The following is a 17,802-nucleotide window of genomic DNA, read 5'->3' on the forward strand; positions in this document are numbered from 1 at the left end:
TTACCATCCACATTGCTATCAGCATTCTCATCTTTTGAGGTACAACTAGAGCCACCAAACTCTGCTTACTGCATTCTAGGTCTTCTCTAGCTCAGTTCTCCAAATTTTTCTAAATGCCTCTCACAAACTAGTTCCAAAGGTTTCTAAACTACATGGTCACACAGCCATAGCAACAACTCTACTTCTGTGGTACTATTTTCTTGTGTTAGTCAGTTTTCCAGTTGCTGAAACACAATAGTAGATACCCACAACCTAAAGGAGGCGACATGTAGTTTGGCTTATGGTTTCAGAGGATTCAGTGCATGTATAGTTGTCTCCAAGGAAGAGACATCATAGCAAAAGGATGTGGCAAAGCAAAGATGCTTAGCTCTTAGCAGCAAGGAAGCAGAGCAGGGGACCAGTGCCAGAGAAAAAGGGGTGAGGGATCTATGCAATACTCAAAATCATGCCTCCATGACCCATCTAGATATATCCAGAGTGTGCTTTAGTAATCTTACGCATCTCCCAAGCCAATCAAGTTGACAAAATTAAGCCTAACTACTACACATATAAAAGAGGAATTAAAGTTCCTTTTGATAAATGGATTCCATGAAAGTCTAGACTTTATTGCTATCTTTGTTAAACATTTTTCTCTGCCTGTGCCCATACAAAATGCAGGGGCAGAGCACATGTTCAAGTAGTTATGTGATCTCATAAAACTCATTCAGAGAAACACATGTTTATATGGTGTTTATGATTAATAAAACTTAATGTCACACCATAAGAGATTTAGTAACAAAACAAAACCCTGGACTATATGTGTGATAAAAACCAGAAGAAGTCAAATTAATGAAAGGTAGTTTTGTTTTTTTTTAATTAATAAAATATGAAAATGGCTGTTTGGGAATTAAGGCTACTGATTTGCCTTCTTTTATAACATTCAGGTGAAGTATGCAGACATAGCAAACTCTGATTCTGACTACCCTTTTCCTTCATCTTTCATAGGCAGTCTTTCTCTGCAGGTACCTGAAAAAGGTATACTTGAGCCTAGTGGTTTAGCACAGCTACCACCAGTGTAAGAGATCTTTAATTCTCTGATTTTCAGCTCTTACCCGTAAGTTGAAGTGGGAGAACTAGGAAGCATTTTTATAGTATGAAAAAAGTTACATTCATATTATAATTGCCTCTTATTTTAAAGTCACAATGCCTACTTTGAAATTTTGAATAACAGTTACGAAAGTCATGAGATACTTATGTTTCTCACAGCAAGCATGGATGTAGTAAAACAATTACTTTAAAATGAGGCTGTTATTTTATTTTGAGATTCTCTGATTCTGAGGATGTACTAGAAATTTACAAAGACTACTTTTTTTACCTGATTTTATGTATTCTTATTGATCCTGTTTATGGTTTTCTCTATTACTTGAAGAAAGCAACATTGACCAGATTAAAAAGGTTGAATTCTGATGTTATTTCTCTTCTACCACGTTACAATTTACTATTTTTGTGATAATGCTGAATTGTGAAAGCAAGTATGTTAGTATTGATAGGCTCTAGAATTGAGGGGTAATTTTTTTAATTGTTGAAAACAAATTTTAGTAAGATAGAATTTAAAAATAATGAATGTTCATTTCAAGAGTATGATGCCAAGTCTTGAGAAATGGCTACTCATGTAACCATTACTGTAGTTAAGACATAAAAAAAAACTCCACTACCCCAGAAAGTTACTTTATTTCTCTTCAGTCATTCCCACTCCTCTAGGCAATCACTTTTCCAGTTTTTGTTGCTGGGGCTTAGTTTTCCTCCCCTGTCTTAGAATCATCTTTCTCCACTTCTGACTTTGTGTAGCATGATATTGTTCTGATTCACTTATGTTCATGGAGTAGTTGCATGTGTGTAAGTAGTCTTTTTTTTCTCTTGTCTTGCTAGGCAGTGTTTCATTGTAGAGATACAACACAGGTGTTGATCTGTTAATAGTTGTTTGAGTCATTCTTGGGCAGTATTTCATTGTAGAGATACAGCACAATTGTTGATCTGTGAATGGGTATTTGGCTTATTTCAGTTGTTTTAGTTTTTATGAACAAAACTTGTGAGCATTTGTATTTTATGTAGATGTGAAATTTCTTTCACTTGGGAGTGGAATTGCTAGGTCATATGTAAGTACATGCTTACTTTCATAAATTTTCCATCTGTTTTGCCACAAGGTTGTATATACCCACCAACAATGATAAGGGAGTTCCAGTTGTTCCATATCCTTGGCAACATGTAGTATTATCAGTCTTTTTTCAGTCATTCTGGTTGATAAATAGTACTTTCATTGTGGTTTTAATTTATGTTTTCTTGATGATTGCGGATGTTAAGCACCTTTGTATGTTCTTATTGGCCACTGGTATATCTTTCTGATATGTTTAATTGGTGGTTTTTTGTTTTTGTTTTTGAGACAAGGTCTCATTGTGTAGCTCAGGCTAGCTTTGAACTCACTAGCCCAGACTGGCCTTGAACTTAAGGTGATTCTCCTGCCTCAGCCTCCTAAGTGCTGGGTTTCTAGCTCTGCACCACATGCCAGGCTTTGATATGTTTGCTTAAATCTTTTGTTTCTTTTAAGACTTACCTTCCATTATTGAATTGTAGAGTTGCTTTTAAAAAAATAGAATCCAGAATTCGTGTCTCAGCAACAAGAAAGTGACTAAGACAAAGGATATGCTTAGCATTCTATATTAATGTTGCAGTAAGACTGCAACAGTAAGACTGTAACGTTCTATATTCTGGCTAATAATGACATGTCATGAGTATGTGGGCCTATTGGCAGTCTTTTATCTAATCCTCATTTAGAAAACATGAAACTTGAACTCCGACTCTACACAAAAAGTAATGTAAAACAGATCTTGGCCCTAGACATTAAAAAATAAAACTTTTCAAAAGCAAATATAGGAGAAAATCTTTAGGATCTTTGGATAGGTACAGTTCTCCTAGGATGCAAAATCCATCAAACATAAAAGCCCCCCCCCCGCCAAAAAAAACCAAACAGGTAAACTAGATTCAAAATTAAAAATACCTATTCTTCTAATGACACTATTTAGAAAACAAAAGGGCAAGCCACAGACTGGGAGACAGTATTCATAATACAATACAAATATGATGGAATTATGTTTGATGGATGTTTGATGATCCAGTCACCTTCTAAAAGCCCCATCTCGGAAAACATGAAGTTTTGGTGGGGAGCCTGTCAGATCTAAACCATAGTACCCTTTGTGCATCAGACTTATGCAAAAGGTTATGATCCTTTGTATAAAATCTTTACTCAGAAGTAGATTGAGTCATCATTAGCTTTTTGAATTGTCATTAGCTCTGTGTTATTTTACATCTTATATATTGTGATTTGGGTAAATATTTGGTTTCCGCAAAGCTGAAAGTATACCTTAGGTCTGGCCAGCACAGAGTTTAGCTTCTTCAGATCTGATCTGTAATAAAACAGGACCGATTAAAGTTCTACTCTGGGTCATTCATTTTCCTTTGGCTGTGGTCCTCTTTCTCACACTGCCTGGACAATTTTTATTTGCTGCTTAAATAGAAGGAAAGCATACTTTCTGTGGGAATCAGGTAGGTACTGTATTTGAAAGAATTGGTTGAACTCACAGGTCTTTCTTTCCATGTTTTTCCTTTTCCTGCTTTCTGTTTTTGTTTTTGGGGGTTTTTTTAGCCAATTTTTCTTTCTTTTGAACTCTTCTCTTTCTCTTTCCCTTTTGGAGAAATAGCTGCAGGTGCTCTACAACCCCTCTTTTCTTTGTATAGTGTGTTTTCCTGAGTTTAAGATTTCTATTTCCATAGGCTTTTATCCTACTGTCTCAAAATGTTTGATTTTCTTGGGTTAAATACCAATTAGAGCACAAGTCAGAGGGGAAGGATTTTATATTATAAGTACATAGCATAGATATGAATAGGCTTTCCTTTTAACTATCTCATCTCAAATACTTCAGTAGTCCCAGTTTGCCACAGCTGTTTTAATCTTGGAGCAGTTCTACTCTACCTGTTTCCCATGAGAATCCAGTATATAAGACTCTGTAATATTCTTTGGTGTTATTTAGTGCTCTTTTTTTGTATGTGGGTTTGATTAGCTATCTTGTGTTTCTCCAGATAGAAAACAGTTCATTATTAATACATGATCATTGTCTTTTTCTTTCTATTTTCTCTTCCTTCTCTTTTTACCCTGTGGTTCTTGTGCAGGTCTTGTTCAACGTTGTGTGATCATCCAGAAAGATGACAACGGATTTGGGCTGACAGTCAGTGGAGACAATCCAGTCTTCGTACAGTCTGTCAAAGAAGGCAAGGCATTTTTTAAAACAGTTTGTTCCTTGGGAGTAAATAGAGTAAAAATAGGAGAGCTTCAGTAAGGTCTGTTGCTTAAAATGGAATAATTACACAGATTGCAGGTCCTGGGGACTAGGTTTGTCTGTGGTACTATTGGAATGAATTTACTGTAGGAATGAACGAGAGTACTCTAGTTCTCTAATACCCTAGTACTCTAGTTGACTGTCTTTTTACAGTTCTTAGCTTTACAAATCATGATTCCTTGGCCATGATACTTTATATGACATCACTTACAGATGTTACTAGAATTGCATTTCTTCATCACACCAGCAGTATTTTGGTAGGGACAGATTAAACAGATGATTATAGACTCAAAAATAGAAATTCTTTTGCCAAAACTGTAAATGTTTTGCTGTTACCCTATATTAGATACATCCTTAACCTTGGGTGCTATAATTTGAGCTAGATATTTTTATTTTTCATTGTATAGGTGACATTGAGGCCCAGAATAAAAAACACTTAAATCCCAGTCATACAACTACTAAATGGCAGAGGCAGAATTTGAAACTAGTATGTCTGACTTGATGGCCCATATTTTTAGCTGCTTTGATATGTCTTTTTAAAGAAAATTATCAATGAATGCAAATGAAGCATATTTAAAGAAATTAATATCTTATACAGATGGAGCAGCCATGCGGGCTGGAGTACAGACAGGTGATCGAATCATCAAGGTAAGGAAAAGACTAGGAATTCATGGTAGAATTAAAAAACAACATATATCAGCTACATTTTTAAAATGTGGATTTTTGTGAAAAGCAGCACATTTCATATGGATCATTTGAGTATAAAAACTCACTTGATTTGTTTTAAATTAATATTACCCTTCACTGAAGGACATAATAAAAGGTTTGAGTAAATGCATTTATATATGCTCTTGTATAGAAGAATAAATCACTGTTACAAAGGTCATTTCTTTCCAGTTTAATCTGTTTGCAAGAAATTATCTTCAGAATATACATATAGAATTGTGATGTTGTATTGTTACTTGTCAAACTGATGGTTCTTGTATATGAACTTTATAGAGACAGAAGACTGAAGAGGGTTGGGAATATAGCTCAGGGGGTGAGCACTTACCTAGCATGTGTAGGCCCTGGATTCAGTCCTTAACACTGTAAAAATAAAAACACTAGATGAAGAAAAAATTGTATTCTGTACATGGGTATGTATGAGAGGAGGTATTATGGATTAATTGTAAGTATGTGACACTACCGTAGATATATGCGTGCTAGGAGAACATTATAGTCCAGGTACATGTCTGGAATTCTGATTTGTAGAGATAGAGTGGACTGGTCAATAATTATTCCTGAAATAATTGACTAATTTAATTACCTAAAATCAAAGTGTTATATTGGAAAAGATAACATGAACATATTTTACAAAAATAATTTGAAAAAAATATTTGAATGCATTATGGAGTGGGATACCCTTAGCTGTTATAAGAACTTTTAAATTACTAAGAAAATAATAATTTTAATACAAAAGTAAAGATTATCCTCAGGCAAAGGCCATAGTATTTGAAGTAAATAACAATTAATGAAGACATGTCCAGCCTCAGAGATAACAAAAGAAGTAGAAGTTAAAATGATGAATAAAAAAATACAGAACCTGCCCCCACAATGTATACACACTTCAGGAAAAGAAAAACTGATGTAAATATTTTAAAATTAAATATATTGAGACATCATGAGATTAATACAAATTACCTTTGGCCCCTCAAATACAAGAGGTGCTCTCAAAGTGGTGGCCTGGGGGCTGGGGATTTAGAGGGGCTGGGGATTTAGCTCAGTGGCAAAAGCGTCTGCCTGGCAAGCGCAAGGTCGTGAGTTTGGTTCCCAGTACCGGAGAAAAACCAAAAAAAAAAAAAAAAAAAAAAAAAAGTGGTGGCCTGGTCATTGAGATTGCTGCACATACATTTTCAATTTCTTCTCTAAGGACTGATAGTATAGTGGTTTTTCTGTGATATACAACATCCTCTAGGTTTCCCCCATACAAGGGTATCACCATCTGTTTTTTAAAAAAAAATCGTACTATTTTTCTTTTCCTGAATTTTGTATACATTTTCTTGGCAGAGTGCACTGCGTATTTGATTACTGGGAAACTAAAAGACTGACAATACACACTTGGCATAGTATGGGTATAGTAAATTGACTGCTCTCATGAATTTGAGTATAAATTAGGTAAAATCTGTTTGGATAGAAATTTATGAGTACATGTCAAAAGGCTTTAAGAAAATGTCTCATCTTTGACTAGAAATTTTGCTTTTAGGAACTTATTTAAGGAAATAAGCATAAAAATGAGAAATGGTATGTGTACAGGAAAATTCATTTTGGCTTTATCACACTGAAGACTTATAAACAATCTGAATATGGGTACGAGAAATTGTATTTTAGCTGCAGTCTGTAGAAAGAGTGGATTAGACCTATATGTATCTATAGTGAAAGGCATTCAGATTTCAGTGGAAAAAAAGGCAGTTATAATATGTACATGTATATATCAGTCTGGTATTTGCATGGTAGAATAGCATTTCTTAAGATTAAACGTCATAGTTACAATAGTGACATCTCTGGGCAGCATGAATATACTTTTATTTCTGTTTTATATGCTTATGTATTTGAATGTTATATTAGTATTACTTGTATCAGAGAAAAAAATTAATGTTAAAGCTATGACTTGATATTTTACCTTAGTTTAGCTTTTAAGACTTTGAATAATATGTTTTAATTAATTTTCTTTGTGAAAATTATACTATGTTTGGGAAACTAAAATTGAGTATTATTATGGGGATACTGATTATTTTTCATTTTTTTTTTACTTATTATAATTTTAGCAAATCAGTGAACTGGTAATTAAAAGCAAAGGTATCTTCCCTAATTACACTAGTTCTTCACTGTGAAAAAGTTGTAAGTCTTCTGTGGCATATTTTATCATTTGTCATAGGGAATAGTTATAATGTCCTTTAAATCAAGGTCTTGCTTTGTGTTCAAGTTTATTTTATTGCTGAATATATCTTATAGAACAGCAGTAAAAGTGAATTTTGTAATTGCCTTTAAATGAAGGCTTTATATATTCTTTTTTGTTGCTGGATATAACTTATAGCATAGAGGTAAAAGTGAATTTTAAACCACACAAAAAAAAACCAGAATTTTTTTTTTTTTTTTTTTTTTTTTTATGGTAAGGGGAATTGAGCTTAGGGGTGCTCTACCACTGAAGTATATCTCCAGACCTTTTATTTTTTATTTTGAGACAGTATCTTGCTGAGTTGCCCAGACAGGAATCAAACTTGTTATTTCCCGCCTTAGCCCTCCTTTGTGGTAGAATTACAGGCATGCCCCACTGTACCTGGCTCAAAATGCATGCAGGTATTTTAATGTAACCTTGTTGATTATATTATAATAGGTTATATTGCATATGGTAATTTTTGAAGTCAATTTATTCATTGTCTCAGTAGGATTATTTCCATTTTCTTATAGGTGAATGGAACTCTGGTGACTCATTCAAACCATTTGGAGGTGGTGAAGCTAATCAAATGTAAGTGAATGTTTTCTCAATTTTGAATGTTTTCTGATGCCGTTAAAATGAGGATCAGCAAATGTTTCCTGTAATATGCCACATAGCAAATATTGTAGACTTTGTAGGCCATGTAGTTTACTTCTGGACTCTATCATTGTAGCACAAAAACAGCCATGGAGAAGCAGACTCACCTCTTGTCTCTTCAGGGTCAAAAGTGGAGAGTGCTTCACCAGCTTGGCAGTGAGGCATGGTCAGGCCAGGCTTCTGCAGGGCCTTGCTTTCCCTACCTTCATAGGCATACAGGAGTGTTCAGTTATCCTGTGAGTTTTGCTTAAAAGTGGTGATGGGTGAACATTTGAAATCTTGGAGTTGGGTGAAGTCTGAGCACCACATGTTATAGTCCCTGGGCCTCAGTTTCACTTTGTTATTTGTTAGCCCCACCTGTTTCCCAAAAGATATTTTATATTTTCTAATTGTTTCATTTATTGAATGGCTAATAGTATCATCGTTATAGCAGAAGTAGAAAAAGTCATACAACGGTTACCTAAAACACAGCCGTTCTTTCTTTGTTCTGGCTTTATTGGAGCCCTGAGTATTTATTACATCTTTTACAAGAAAACAAAAAGTTTAAAATAAACTGAAATACAATAAAAAGAATTTATGATCTTTTGCCTCAGATTCTTTCATAGTAGGCTAGAGCAGAGTCACTAATATTTTACTTAATTCTATTTCATTTCACTGAGTAGACAAACGTTTTTTGTTTGTTTTGTTTTGTTTTTGAGTTTTTGAGACGAAGTCTAGCTGTGTAGTCCTGGCTGATCTCATTATGTAGCCTTGCACTCACAGCAATCCGCCTGCCTCAGCCTCTAAGTGCTGGGATTACAGGTGTGTGCCACCTTGCCCAGCTGAGTAGCTAGACATCTTTAATATAAATTTGTAACCTGAATTCTTTCTTGACCTTGTTGCTTAGATTAAGTAACCCTGAATTCCTTTGGCTTTTTATCAGAGTATCAGTGTTTTAAATGGTCATTTTGATCATAGTTATTAACTTTAGCACATTTTAAAAGAAATACAGTGATCAAAATTAGCTTCCATACCTGAATAAACCTGGATAACAAGGAGGTTGTGACTTACACATTTTTGCATGCTACATAAATAAGATAGTTTATATTAATATGAAATGCCTGTTGTCTATTATAGTTTATAAGAAGTAAGAATATTTCTTTAGCCTTCTAGATTACTTTTTGTTTATGCCAATGTAAATTTTGGTTTATGCCAATGTAAATTTTTCTTTAAAAATTATATTAGTACAAGACATGGTGGCACATGCCTGTAATCTTAGCACCTGGGAGGCTGAGGCAGGAGGATTGCTGCAAGTTCGAGGCCAGCCTGAGCTGCATAGCAAGACCCTGTCTCAAAAAACTAAACAAATAATAATTGTGTGTTGGCATTATAGCAGTAGATTACTTGTCCAATATTGGGGGCATAACTAAAAACTTGAAGTTAAGTATAAAACATTAAGTATCCAAAACAGATACACACTTGACATGCCCGAAACCTATGTAGTTGTCTTAAAATAGTTTTCTCATGTCCTACTTTTTAATACCTATTCTAGACATCATAGATGTGATTTCAAATTGCTACTCTTCAGAAGAAGCAAAAGAAGGGAAGGGAGGAGCTAGGAAGCTACTGGGGGCAATCACATAGGCAAGTAATATGTGACGGCTTTCTGAAGGACCAGTAAGTCTGAAAAGCCTTAGGAAATATTTATACTTCCGTTCAGTTGTTGATGATGAGTTGTATAGGAAATTTAAATTGGGAAACAAGTGCAAAATACATTTAAAAGTTCTACTGAAAAGTTTAACAAAAAAGTTTCATTTTAAGATAGTTATTTCTAAGTCGTTTATTTGGAACATCTCTTTTTTTGGTGCTAGATAATGTATGTTTGTTGTTCAGTTTTTCTCATTATGGGAAATTTGGCTGTGTAGATTTTTTCCCTTTTGTAATATGTCTAGTAAATTTCTGTTCACTTTAATAGATTTTTCAATTAAAATTTGCTACTGACTGGGCCAGATGTGGTAGTGCATGCCTGTAATCCCAGCACTTGGGAGGCTGAGGCAGGAGTATCGCTGCAAATTCAAGGCCATGCGGGGCTACATAATGAGTTCAAGGCCAGCCTGAATTACATAGCAAGACCCTGTCTCAAAAAACAAACAAATAAAATTTGCTACTTACTGTCTTTTCCTCTTCTTTATGGAATATATTTTAATAATATTTATTTTGTAAAGTTAATTGAAAATTGTGTTGTTATATTCCAGAATGTTATGTAAACCCTGCCTAATTAGTACATCCTAAAATAGAAAGATTGTAAAATTTACATTTTAGAAATTACTTGAACCATAGCTATTAGTAGGTGATTGTTAACCATCTCTCTATTAAGTAAATATATCCTTGGGGTTATAAATTTTATTTGCTTTTAAGTAATAGCTAATCCTGTGAGTAGTAGTTTGCTATCCAAAAGTGTTGTAGCATTGTTCTTTTAGATTTTTTAAACACTTACATAAAATATAATGTATTTTTTTTCCCTGTGTGGAGAATTAGCAGATGATAGGACTTCCTCATGTAACAATATTTTAGAACTGCTGGATTAAGTAGTAAATGCTATATAAAGTTCCTTGACAATGTTATCTTTCTATCCTTTATTTTTTTTCCATCTCTCTACCCCAAGCTGGTTCCTATGTAGCTCTCACTGTTCAGGGACGCCCCCCTGGGTCGCCCCAGATTCCACTTGCTGATTCTGAAGTAGAGCCATCAGCTATTGGACATATGTCTCCCATCATGACCTCCCCTCATTCACCTGGAGCATCTGGGAATATGGAGAGAATCACTAGTCCTGTGCTCATGGGGGTAAGACTAGGAAAAGTTTGATAGTAAATGCTTGGTTGTATAAGGAGCCTTTGCTTTATTTTAAGAGCTTTGAAGAGCCAGGTGTGGTGGCATACACCTGCAATCCCAGCACACTGGGAGACTGAGATAGGAGGAATGAAAGTTTGAACCTGGCCTGTGTAACTTGGCAATTTACAGAGACCCCGTCTCAAAATAAGTAAAATTTATAAAAATCGGGGATTTAGCTCAATGTGAAAAAGTATCCCCCCAAATAAACAAAAGAATGTTGAAGTATTGAACTGATAAACAAATTCAAGATTCTAGAAAATAACTTCCTAATAGACAAATTACATAGTAATTTGGAATGATAAACCTATATTGTCATGTATACCTACCATGTGTAAAACAGTGTGCCACCCACAAAAATATAATTAAGATACCCTATGCTGGAGGTCTTTAGTCTTCTTAGAATGCATATTTTAGGAGCACAGGGGTGATTTATTTATTCTCTTAGTGTTTCTAGTGCTTGATTATATAATAGGTGCTTAATAAATCTTCGTTGACCGAGATTGAGCCAAAAATATATAAGTAACTATAGTAAATAATATATAAGTAAGTATAATACAAAGGCAGACTATAGATATTATGAGGAAAAAAAATTAAGTTCTATGATGACTCAAAAGAGGAAGAAAGTATATCCAGTTATGATGAGGAATGCCTTTATGGAAAAATTTTATTTGAATTGAGGCTCAGAAGACAGAACATTCAAGTACTGTACAAGTAGTACCTCCGTTCATGAATGCTTCAGTGTTGGTCAGAATTTTCTTTCTGTTCACAAACTCCACATCAGGTGACAAACAGAACCATGGCCATCTTTGCCACATAAACACAAATGCAGCGGTGTTCTCCAAAGTTGTAAAACAAATTAAGTTTATAAACTAAGGTACCACTGTAAGTAATAATGGTGGAGAACAAAGCAGTACAATAAGAGATATAAAATGAAGAGCCAAGAAAACACCAAATAAGTTTTGATACTTTTATTTGGATTGTACCTGTTACAGAGGTATATAATGGGAGATGAGCTTAAAAAATAATAGATTGCCCATATATTTTTTATAACTGCCTTGCTGATTTACATGTAACTGGATAAATTTAAGAATTCACTAAAAATTCTTTGGACTGAGAGAGTGACATCATTATAATAGGCGCATAGGAAGATTAGATTGGTAAAATATTATAGGGTTGTGAAGTAAGAAGAGATGAGTTAGTGAGTTGTCTTCATATTTTTGGTGTGAGACCTGGGAATCTGAGCTATCCATGGGGATTAATGATAAAGATTCAAAGAAGGAAAATGTGAAATATTATTATTGTACTTACAGAATTTTAGGTCTCCAGCAATATCAATATTTCATGTTCTCTTGAACTCAGTATAATAAAATTGAAATAGAAGGGCAGTGATGTCCCTGTAACCATTTATCTTTTTAAGTATTACTGAAAGCTTGTCTTCATAACTGCCAGAAATAAAGAAAACCCTAGAAGGTATTGATAGTTGCAGCTGAGACAGAAGATTGTCTACTTTGTTTCCTCTGTATTAGCTTTAATCTCCCTATGTTTGTTGTTTATTTTTTACCTTCTCCTAGGAGGAAAACAATGTGGTTCATAACCAGAAAGTAGAAATTCTGAGAAAAATGTTACAGAAAGAACAAGAACGACTGCAGGTACTAAATTAGAAATGGGGCTGTTGACAGGCCAGTAAAGATGTGAGTGGGAATGTTTGGATTGGTATTTATCCTAATCACAATCAAGTAGAATTGTAATCAGTGCCACCAACTACTTTATTGATTAATAATGGATGTTTTTCTGTGTTTTCATGACATAAGTAATTAATTCTTAAAACACTTTTATAACTTTTCAGTTACTGCAGGAAGATTACAACCGAACTCCTGCCCAGAGATTGCTAAAAGAGATCCAAGAGGCCAAGAAACACATTCCTCAGCTGCAAGAGCAGTTATCCAAAGCCACAGGCTCTGCTCAGGTAGCATCACTTTTAAAAATGCTACCTAACTTTTTGCAGGAAAATTTTCTTCTAGGAATGTGTCAGAGAATGTTGCAGTTGTCTTTTCAAAGTGATTTTTCTATCATAGGACACTATGTCCTGTATAGATGTTATAGAAATAGTGATTAACAAAAATAAATGTGGGCTTCTAATTGTTTGCTCATATCACTCATTTTTCTTTATTGTATAATTTTAAAAGCAATTGAGTTCTTTACTTTGATGTAACAAACTCCAAAAATGTATTTAGACAAATATATTTTTTGGATTCATTCTGCTATCTTAAAACAGAATGACCGTTGTTACATTTTTAAGTAGGAACATAGTATTTTAAAAAATAACAGGCATTGTGCTAAGTACATGGACAAGCATTCTCTTATTTAATATGTGCAACAAACCTCTGGGCTTAGGTACTTTTGTTTTACCCCATTTTGTGTGTACAAAGAAACTCAGATTAAGTAACTTGTTTGAGGTCATGTAGCTCAAAAGTAATAAAACCAGAATTAAAACCCATTCTGAGGATTTCAGTGCACATTTATATTCTTAATGACTATATTTTTATTGTAATTTAAAAGTAGATTTCAATAGAATTTGTTATGGGGGTATAAATGTTCTTTGTTTACATGCAATCGCACATATACTAGTCATATGTAGAATACAGAAGGTTTTTTATACTGTATCTTCAGGTAAAATGGGCAAATTATATATTTATGACTCAAACCTGATGATTTGGCAATATTCTTGAGTTAAATTTGAAAGAAAAGCCACTTATTCATAGAATTGAAAGGATTCTGTGAGATCATCTAGCCTAATCTGTTCATTTTTAAGTTAAAAAATGATGTGTTTAAGAAAATTATGTCCAAAGATAGTTAAATGACACATTCAAGGTTAGGAAGTATGTAAGGTCTCCTGATTTTCTGATTTAGTGTGCTTTTCATTGACACTTTAAAAAGTTATTTTAGTCTTCATTATGTCACATTTAGTATGCTTCCATAAGGTTGACAGTTTTACGTTGTTGTTATTGAACAAAGAGAATATTCTTAAACAGTAAAACTGTGGTTGCTGATCTGAAAGCTTGCACTAACTTATGTTGTAGCATTATATCCCAGAATTGATGGTGACTTACTGAAACACAGATGCATTACAAGGCAGTTACCCAGAAATTATATTGTAATGATCTCTACTAATGGACATATTATATGAATTAACAGACTTTGGGAGGGGTGGTTATATTTTGAGGTTGAAACTTCCAGTTTCTTCACTAAAATATCACTTTCCCTGTCTTTATGGTCATACCATTTATAGGCGCCTGCCTGACAAGCACAAGGTCCTGAGTTCGATTCCTGGTTCCAAAAAAACAAAACAAAAAAATAGAATCATAGAATTAGTAGTTATTTATGCTTTTTACTGTAAAAAGCATTAATTAAGCATTCTTAATTACACCACAGTATCCAATCTTCAGCAGTTTCCAGGTAGACCATAGTTAAGCTCTATTTCTTTATGTAGTCAGTAATGAACATTCCCGTGTGTGTGTGTGTGTGTGTGTGTGTTTGTTTCCTGTTTTAGGATGGAGCTGTAGTTCCACCCTCCAGACCTTTTGGTGACTCCCTAACTGTCATTGAGGCCGAAGCAGATCCTGGAGATGGCCTGGGCAAGACTGACTGGAGCAGTGGAGAGACATCTAGGCCCAGTAGTGACAGTGCAGATGTAAGCATTTAAGTGTTCTTAATTTGAATCTTATTGTGTTCTTCCTTTTAGCCCCTTTCTTGATTTGATTTTAAGTTACATAAATTAGAGGTGTTGTATTTTTACTTGCTTGTTACCATCCCAGTCTTTAATACAGCAATTTGGTAAACAGAAATTCTGGGTACTGTTGTATATGAGCTTTTAATTCCACAATTCACTTTTTCCCTCAGACATTTATTGCCAAGTGTTTCTTTTGCAGGAATGGAATTTCCCAGCCGCTGTCTTGTTTGTGGGTAGAGAAGTTAATAATGCCAGTGCTTTTTTACTGAACCGAGAGGCCAACTGTTGATATCTTAAGAGCATGTTAATATTCCATTTGTGGTCAGAGTGACTCAGTCTTGAATCATGGGGCACTTTGCCATTACAAAGAGGAAAAGCCTTAGTCCTGTTTGATAGGTTTCAGTTAATAGCTCTGGTTTAGTAATAGCACTTTCTTGATTAATCAGAGACTACCAGATGAATATCAGTACTTGTTAAGATGATAATAAAATATGTGAAATTGAATATAATGTAGTACCACAGTTACATGAATGTTAAAAGCCAAGTTCAGAGTTACTGAAGTAGCATGTAGTGATATCAATAAAGATCTAAATCACTCTCTTTAAAAATGATGAAGGGCAGTAGTTGGAGCGACTATTTTTTTAACTGTGGGTCATGAAATCAAGTTAATGGATTGTGACTAGTGTTTTCTTGGAAGACCAAAATAGGAAATAAAGCTGATTTGTATGTAGAAGGGATGTTACCACTGTGATTTTTGTTGTATACACATAGACATTATAAATGCTGGCTGACAATGTAAGGTTTCTCTCTTATTGAAAGGTGTACTTTAAAAAGAAATGTGAAAGCTGTGGTGTACATGTGCCACAATTCAGGCTACCTTTTTAGGCATACGCCCAGTAACTTGGTTCTTCATGCATAGAAAATCTGACACTTTCTGGAAAGATAGTTTTGTGATTGGGTTAAAGATTTTAAAGGAAAATTTAAATTTTGATGAGAAAAATTTATAATAGCTAACCTTTATTGGTCATACATACTACACACTGATAATTCCTTAGTTAATTCTCAAAACAGCTTCATGAAGTAGTACTATGGTTGTAACTTTATAAAAGAAAAAACTGAGCCCAAAGGAAATTAATAGACTTGCCAAACTTACCCAGGCAATAGGTGATCTACCTCTACCTAGCTCCAAAGTACCATTACTCTGAATATAAACAAAGGCACTGAAGTGTAAAAACACCCAACATTTTGGGAGAGCAGTGAAAATTCTGGGGCAACCTGGTGTATTAGGGTTATAAATGAAACAGCTAGAGATTAGCTTAGAAAAACAGACTTGAATACAGGCCATAAATGGCTGAGTTTGGCTTGTTGCAGTGGTACTGCTTTTGGGAATCCTTGTACTTTCATTTTTTGTTTAGTGCTACTTCACCTTTGTTTCTGTGGATTGCCTGTCATTAGACAGAAGGTTCTGATAGGAAGTTCTTTGAGAGCACAGACACTGTTATGGCATTCTGTTTCCAAAGCATAATCCATGCAAGTGATAACACATGAGACATTTAAATTTTATCTTGTTTTTTGGTGTTTTGTTTATTTTTTGAGACAGGGTCTCACTATGCAGTTCAGGCTGGCCTTGAACTCATAATGTAGCCCAGGATGGCCTTGAACTCAAGGCAATCCTGCCTCAGTTTTCTGAGTGCTGGGATTACAGGCATGCACCACCATGCACACTTTTATCTTGTTTTTAGAGGAATATGGGGTTAAAATCTGTGGCTTAGAATATTACTTTATTGAATAACAAGTTAATTGGTGAGTATGCAATAGGCATTCCATTGAATGAAGACTAATGTGTAATTGATATTTGGTAAGAATTTCAGTGGACAACAAAATAAATAGATAAACTATTTAGGCTTTATCTTGCAAACAGCAGAGAGGCACCATCAGAGATATAGCAGTATAGAAAATGAATTGAAATAAAGAGAGAGATATCTGTAAGAAGACTGCTCAGCCTCATTCACATGTGTGTTGAATGACTAGCAGTTAACATTTACTGAATGCCTGTTTTGTGCCAGAGGTTATTATATCTCGTGCTTTACAAATAATTCTTTTTAAATTCTCATATTCTTAAGCAATATCACTATTTTATTTCATTTTTTTGTTGTTTTTTTTTTTTTCCCCAGTACCAGGAATCGAACTCATGACCTTGCACTTGCCAGGCAAGTGCTGTGCCGCTGAGCTAAATCTCCAGCCCCCATTATCACTATTTTATAGATGAAGAAAATAAGACTAAACAAATAAATGGTTATTGAGGAAGTCAAGATTAGGATATCTGCTGAATATATAACAAGCTCATTTAATTCTCACAAGTGACTGAGGCTAAAAATGTGCTGCTTATGATTTACAAGGTTCTGTGTTTATTCTGCTTGCACTGCAATAAATTTGGAGGAATGAGTCTTCTTAACTTTTGAATCAACACTTCTAATTTTTAAAATTTTCTCAGTTTTATAAAATGGTCCTCTGGTAGTGTTTGTAGAGTTACTGTTAATCAAAAATCCCAGCTTTTGTTCATCTTGGCATTTTTTGGTGGTGTTGTTATTGTTTTATAGTACTAGGCAGTGAACTGTAGGGCCTTTGCACTGGGCTATATACTAAGTGGCAATATTGCCTAGCCTGGGCTCAAACTTGTGATGCTCCTGCCTCAGTCTCCCGGGGTGCTTGATGGTACAGGCATGTGGTACCATGCCTGGCTACTTGGTGAAGTCTTTAAATAATTCCATATACCAGTTCTGTCAAGATAAGCACCTTGATCACACATGAATATCTAAAATTCAGAGCATCTGCCTGCTTTTCAGTTTGCGAATGACTTTTTTAAAAAAGTGTGTAGTTGGATAAGTATCAGATGTAATCAAGAGAGGAATAGCTTAATGATGCCTGTGATGTCCTCATAATAAAGCCTCAGCATCTGTCAGCATGCACTCAAACCTGTTTTGTCTCTAGCTACTATTCTCCACCTCCTCCAACACTGGTGTACTTTAAGTAAACCCAAGGCTTTATTTCATTAATATGTGTCTTTATCAGGTGAATATAAGTATAATACGGTTATCAAACCTTAAGAATTATTATTTTCTTAATGTGTAGTTTGATTATGCTAATTGCTTTATAATGATCTTTTTATGATTTTTTAAAAATCAGGATCCAAAGATTTCATATTACTTTTGGTTGATAAGTCATTTTAGACTGTCATTTATAAGCTTCCTGTCTTTCTT

The 17,802-nt window shown here is 34.5% G+C and overlaps 1 protein-coding gene across 3 annotated transcripts in view; it reads left to right on the forward strand.

Annotated features, from left to right (window-relative positions):
* The window catches only part of Arhgef12 (Rho guanine nucleotide exchange factor (GEF) 12), a 153,281-nt gene that overhangs the window by 87,482 nt on the left and 47,997 nt on the right, over positions 1–17,802 (forward strand). For all 3 annotated transcript variants that reach the window (XM_013511068.1, XM_013511069.1, XM_005378351.2), the window contains 7 exons: positions 4,204–4,302; positions 4,969–5,018; positions 7,818–7,875; positions 10,586–10,764; positions 12,384–12,461; positions 12,659–12,778; positions 14,363–14,503. In XM_013511068.1, coding sequence (XP_013366522.1) covers positions 4,980–5,018; positions 7,818–7,875; positions 10,586–10,764; positions 12,384–12,461; positions 12,659–12,778; positions 14,363–14,503 — 615 coding nt within the window. In that variant the 5' untranslated portion in view covers positions 4,204–4,302; positions 4,969–4,979. The remainder of the gene's footprint in view (positions 1–4,203; positions 4,303–4,968; positions 5,019–7,817; positions 7,876–10,585; positions 10,765–12,383; positions 12,462–12,658; positions 12,779–14,362; positions 14,504–17,802) is intronic.

This window comes from Chinchilla lanigera, unplaced genomic scaffold (genome assembly GCF_000276665.1).
Source record: "Chinchilla lanigera isolate Chin_1 unplaced genomic scaffold, ChiLan1.0 scaffold00011, whole genome shotgun sequence".
NCBI classification, from domain to species: Eukaryota; Metazoa; Chordata; class Mammalia; order Rodentia; family Chinchillidae; genus Chinchilla; species Chinchilla lanigera.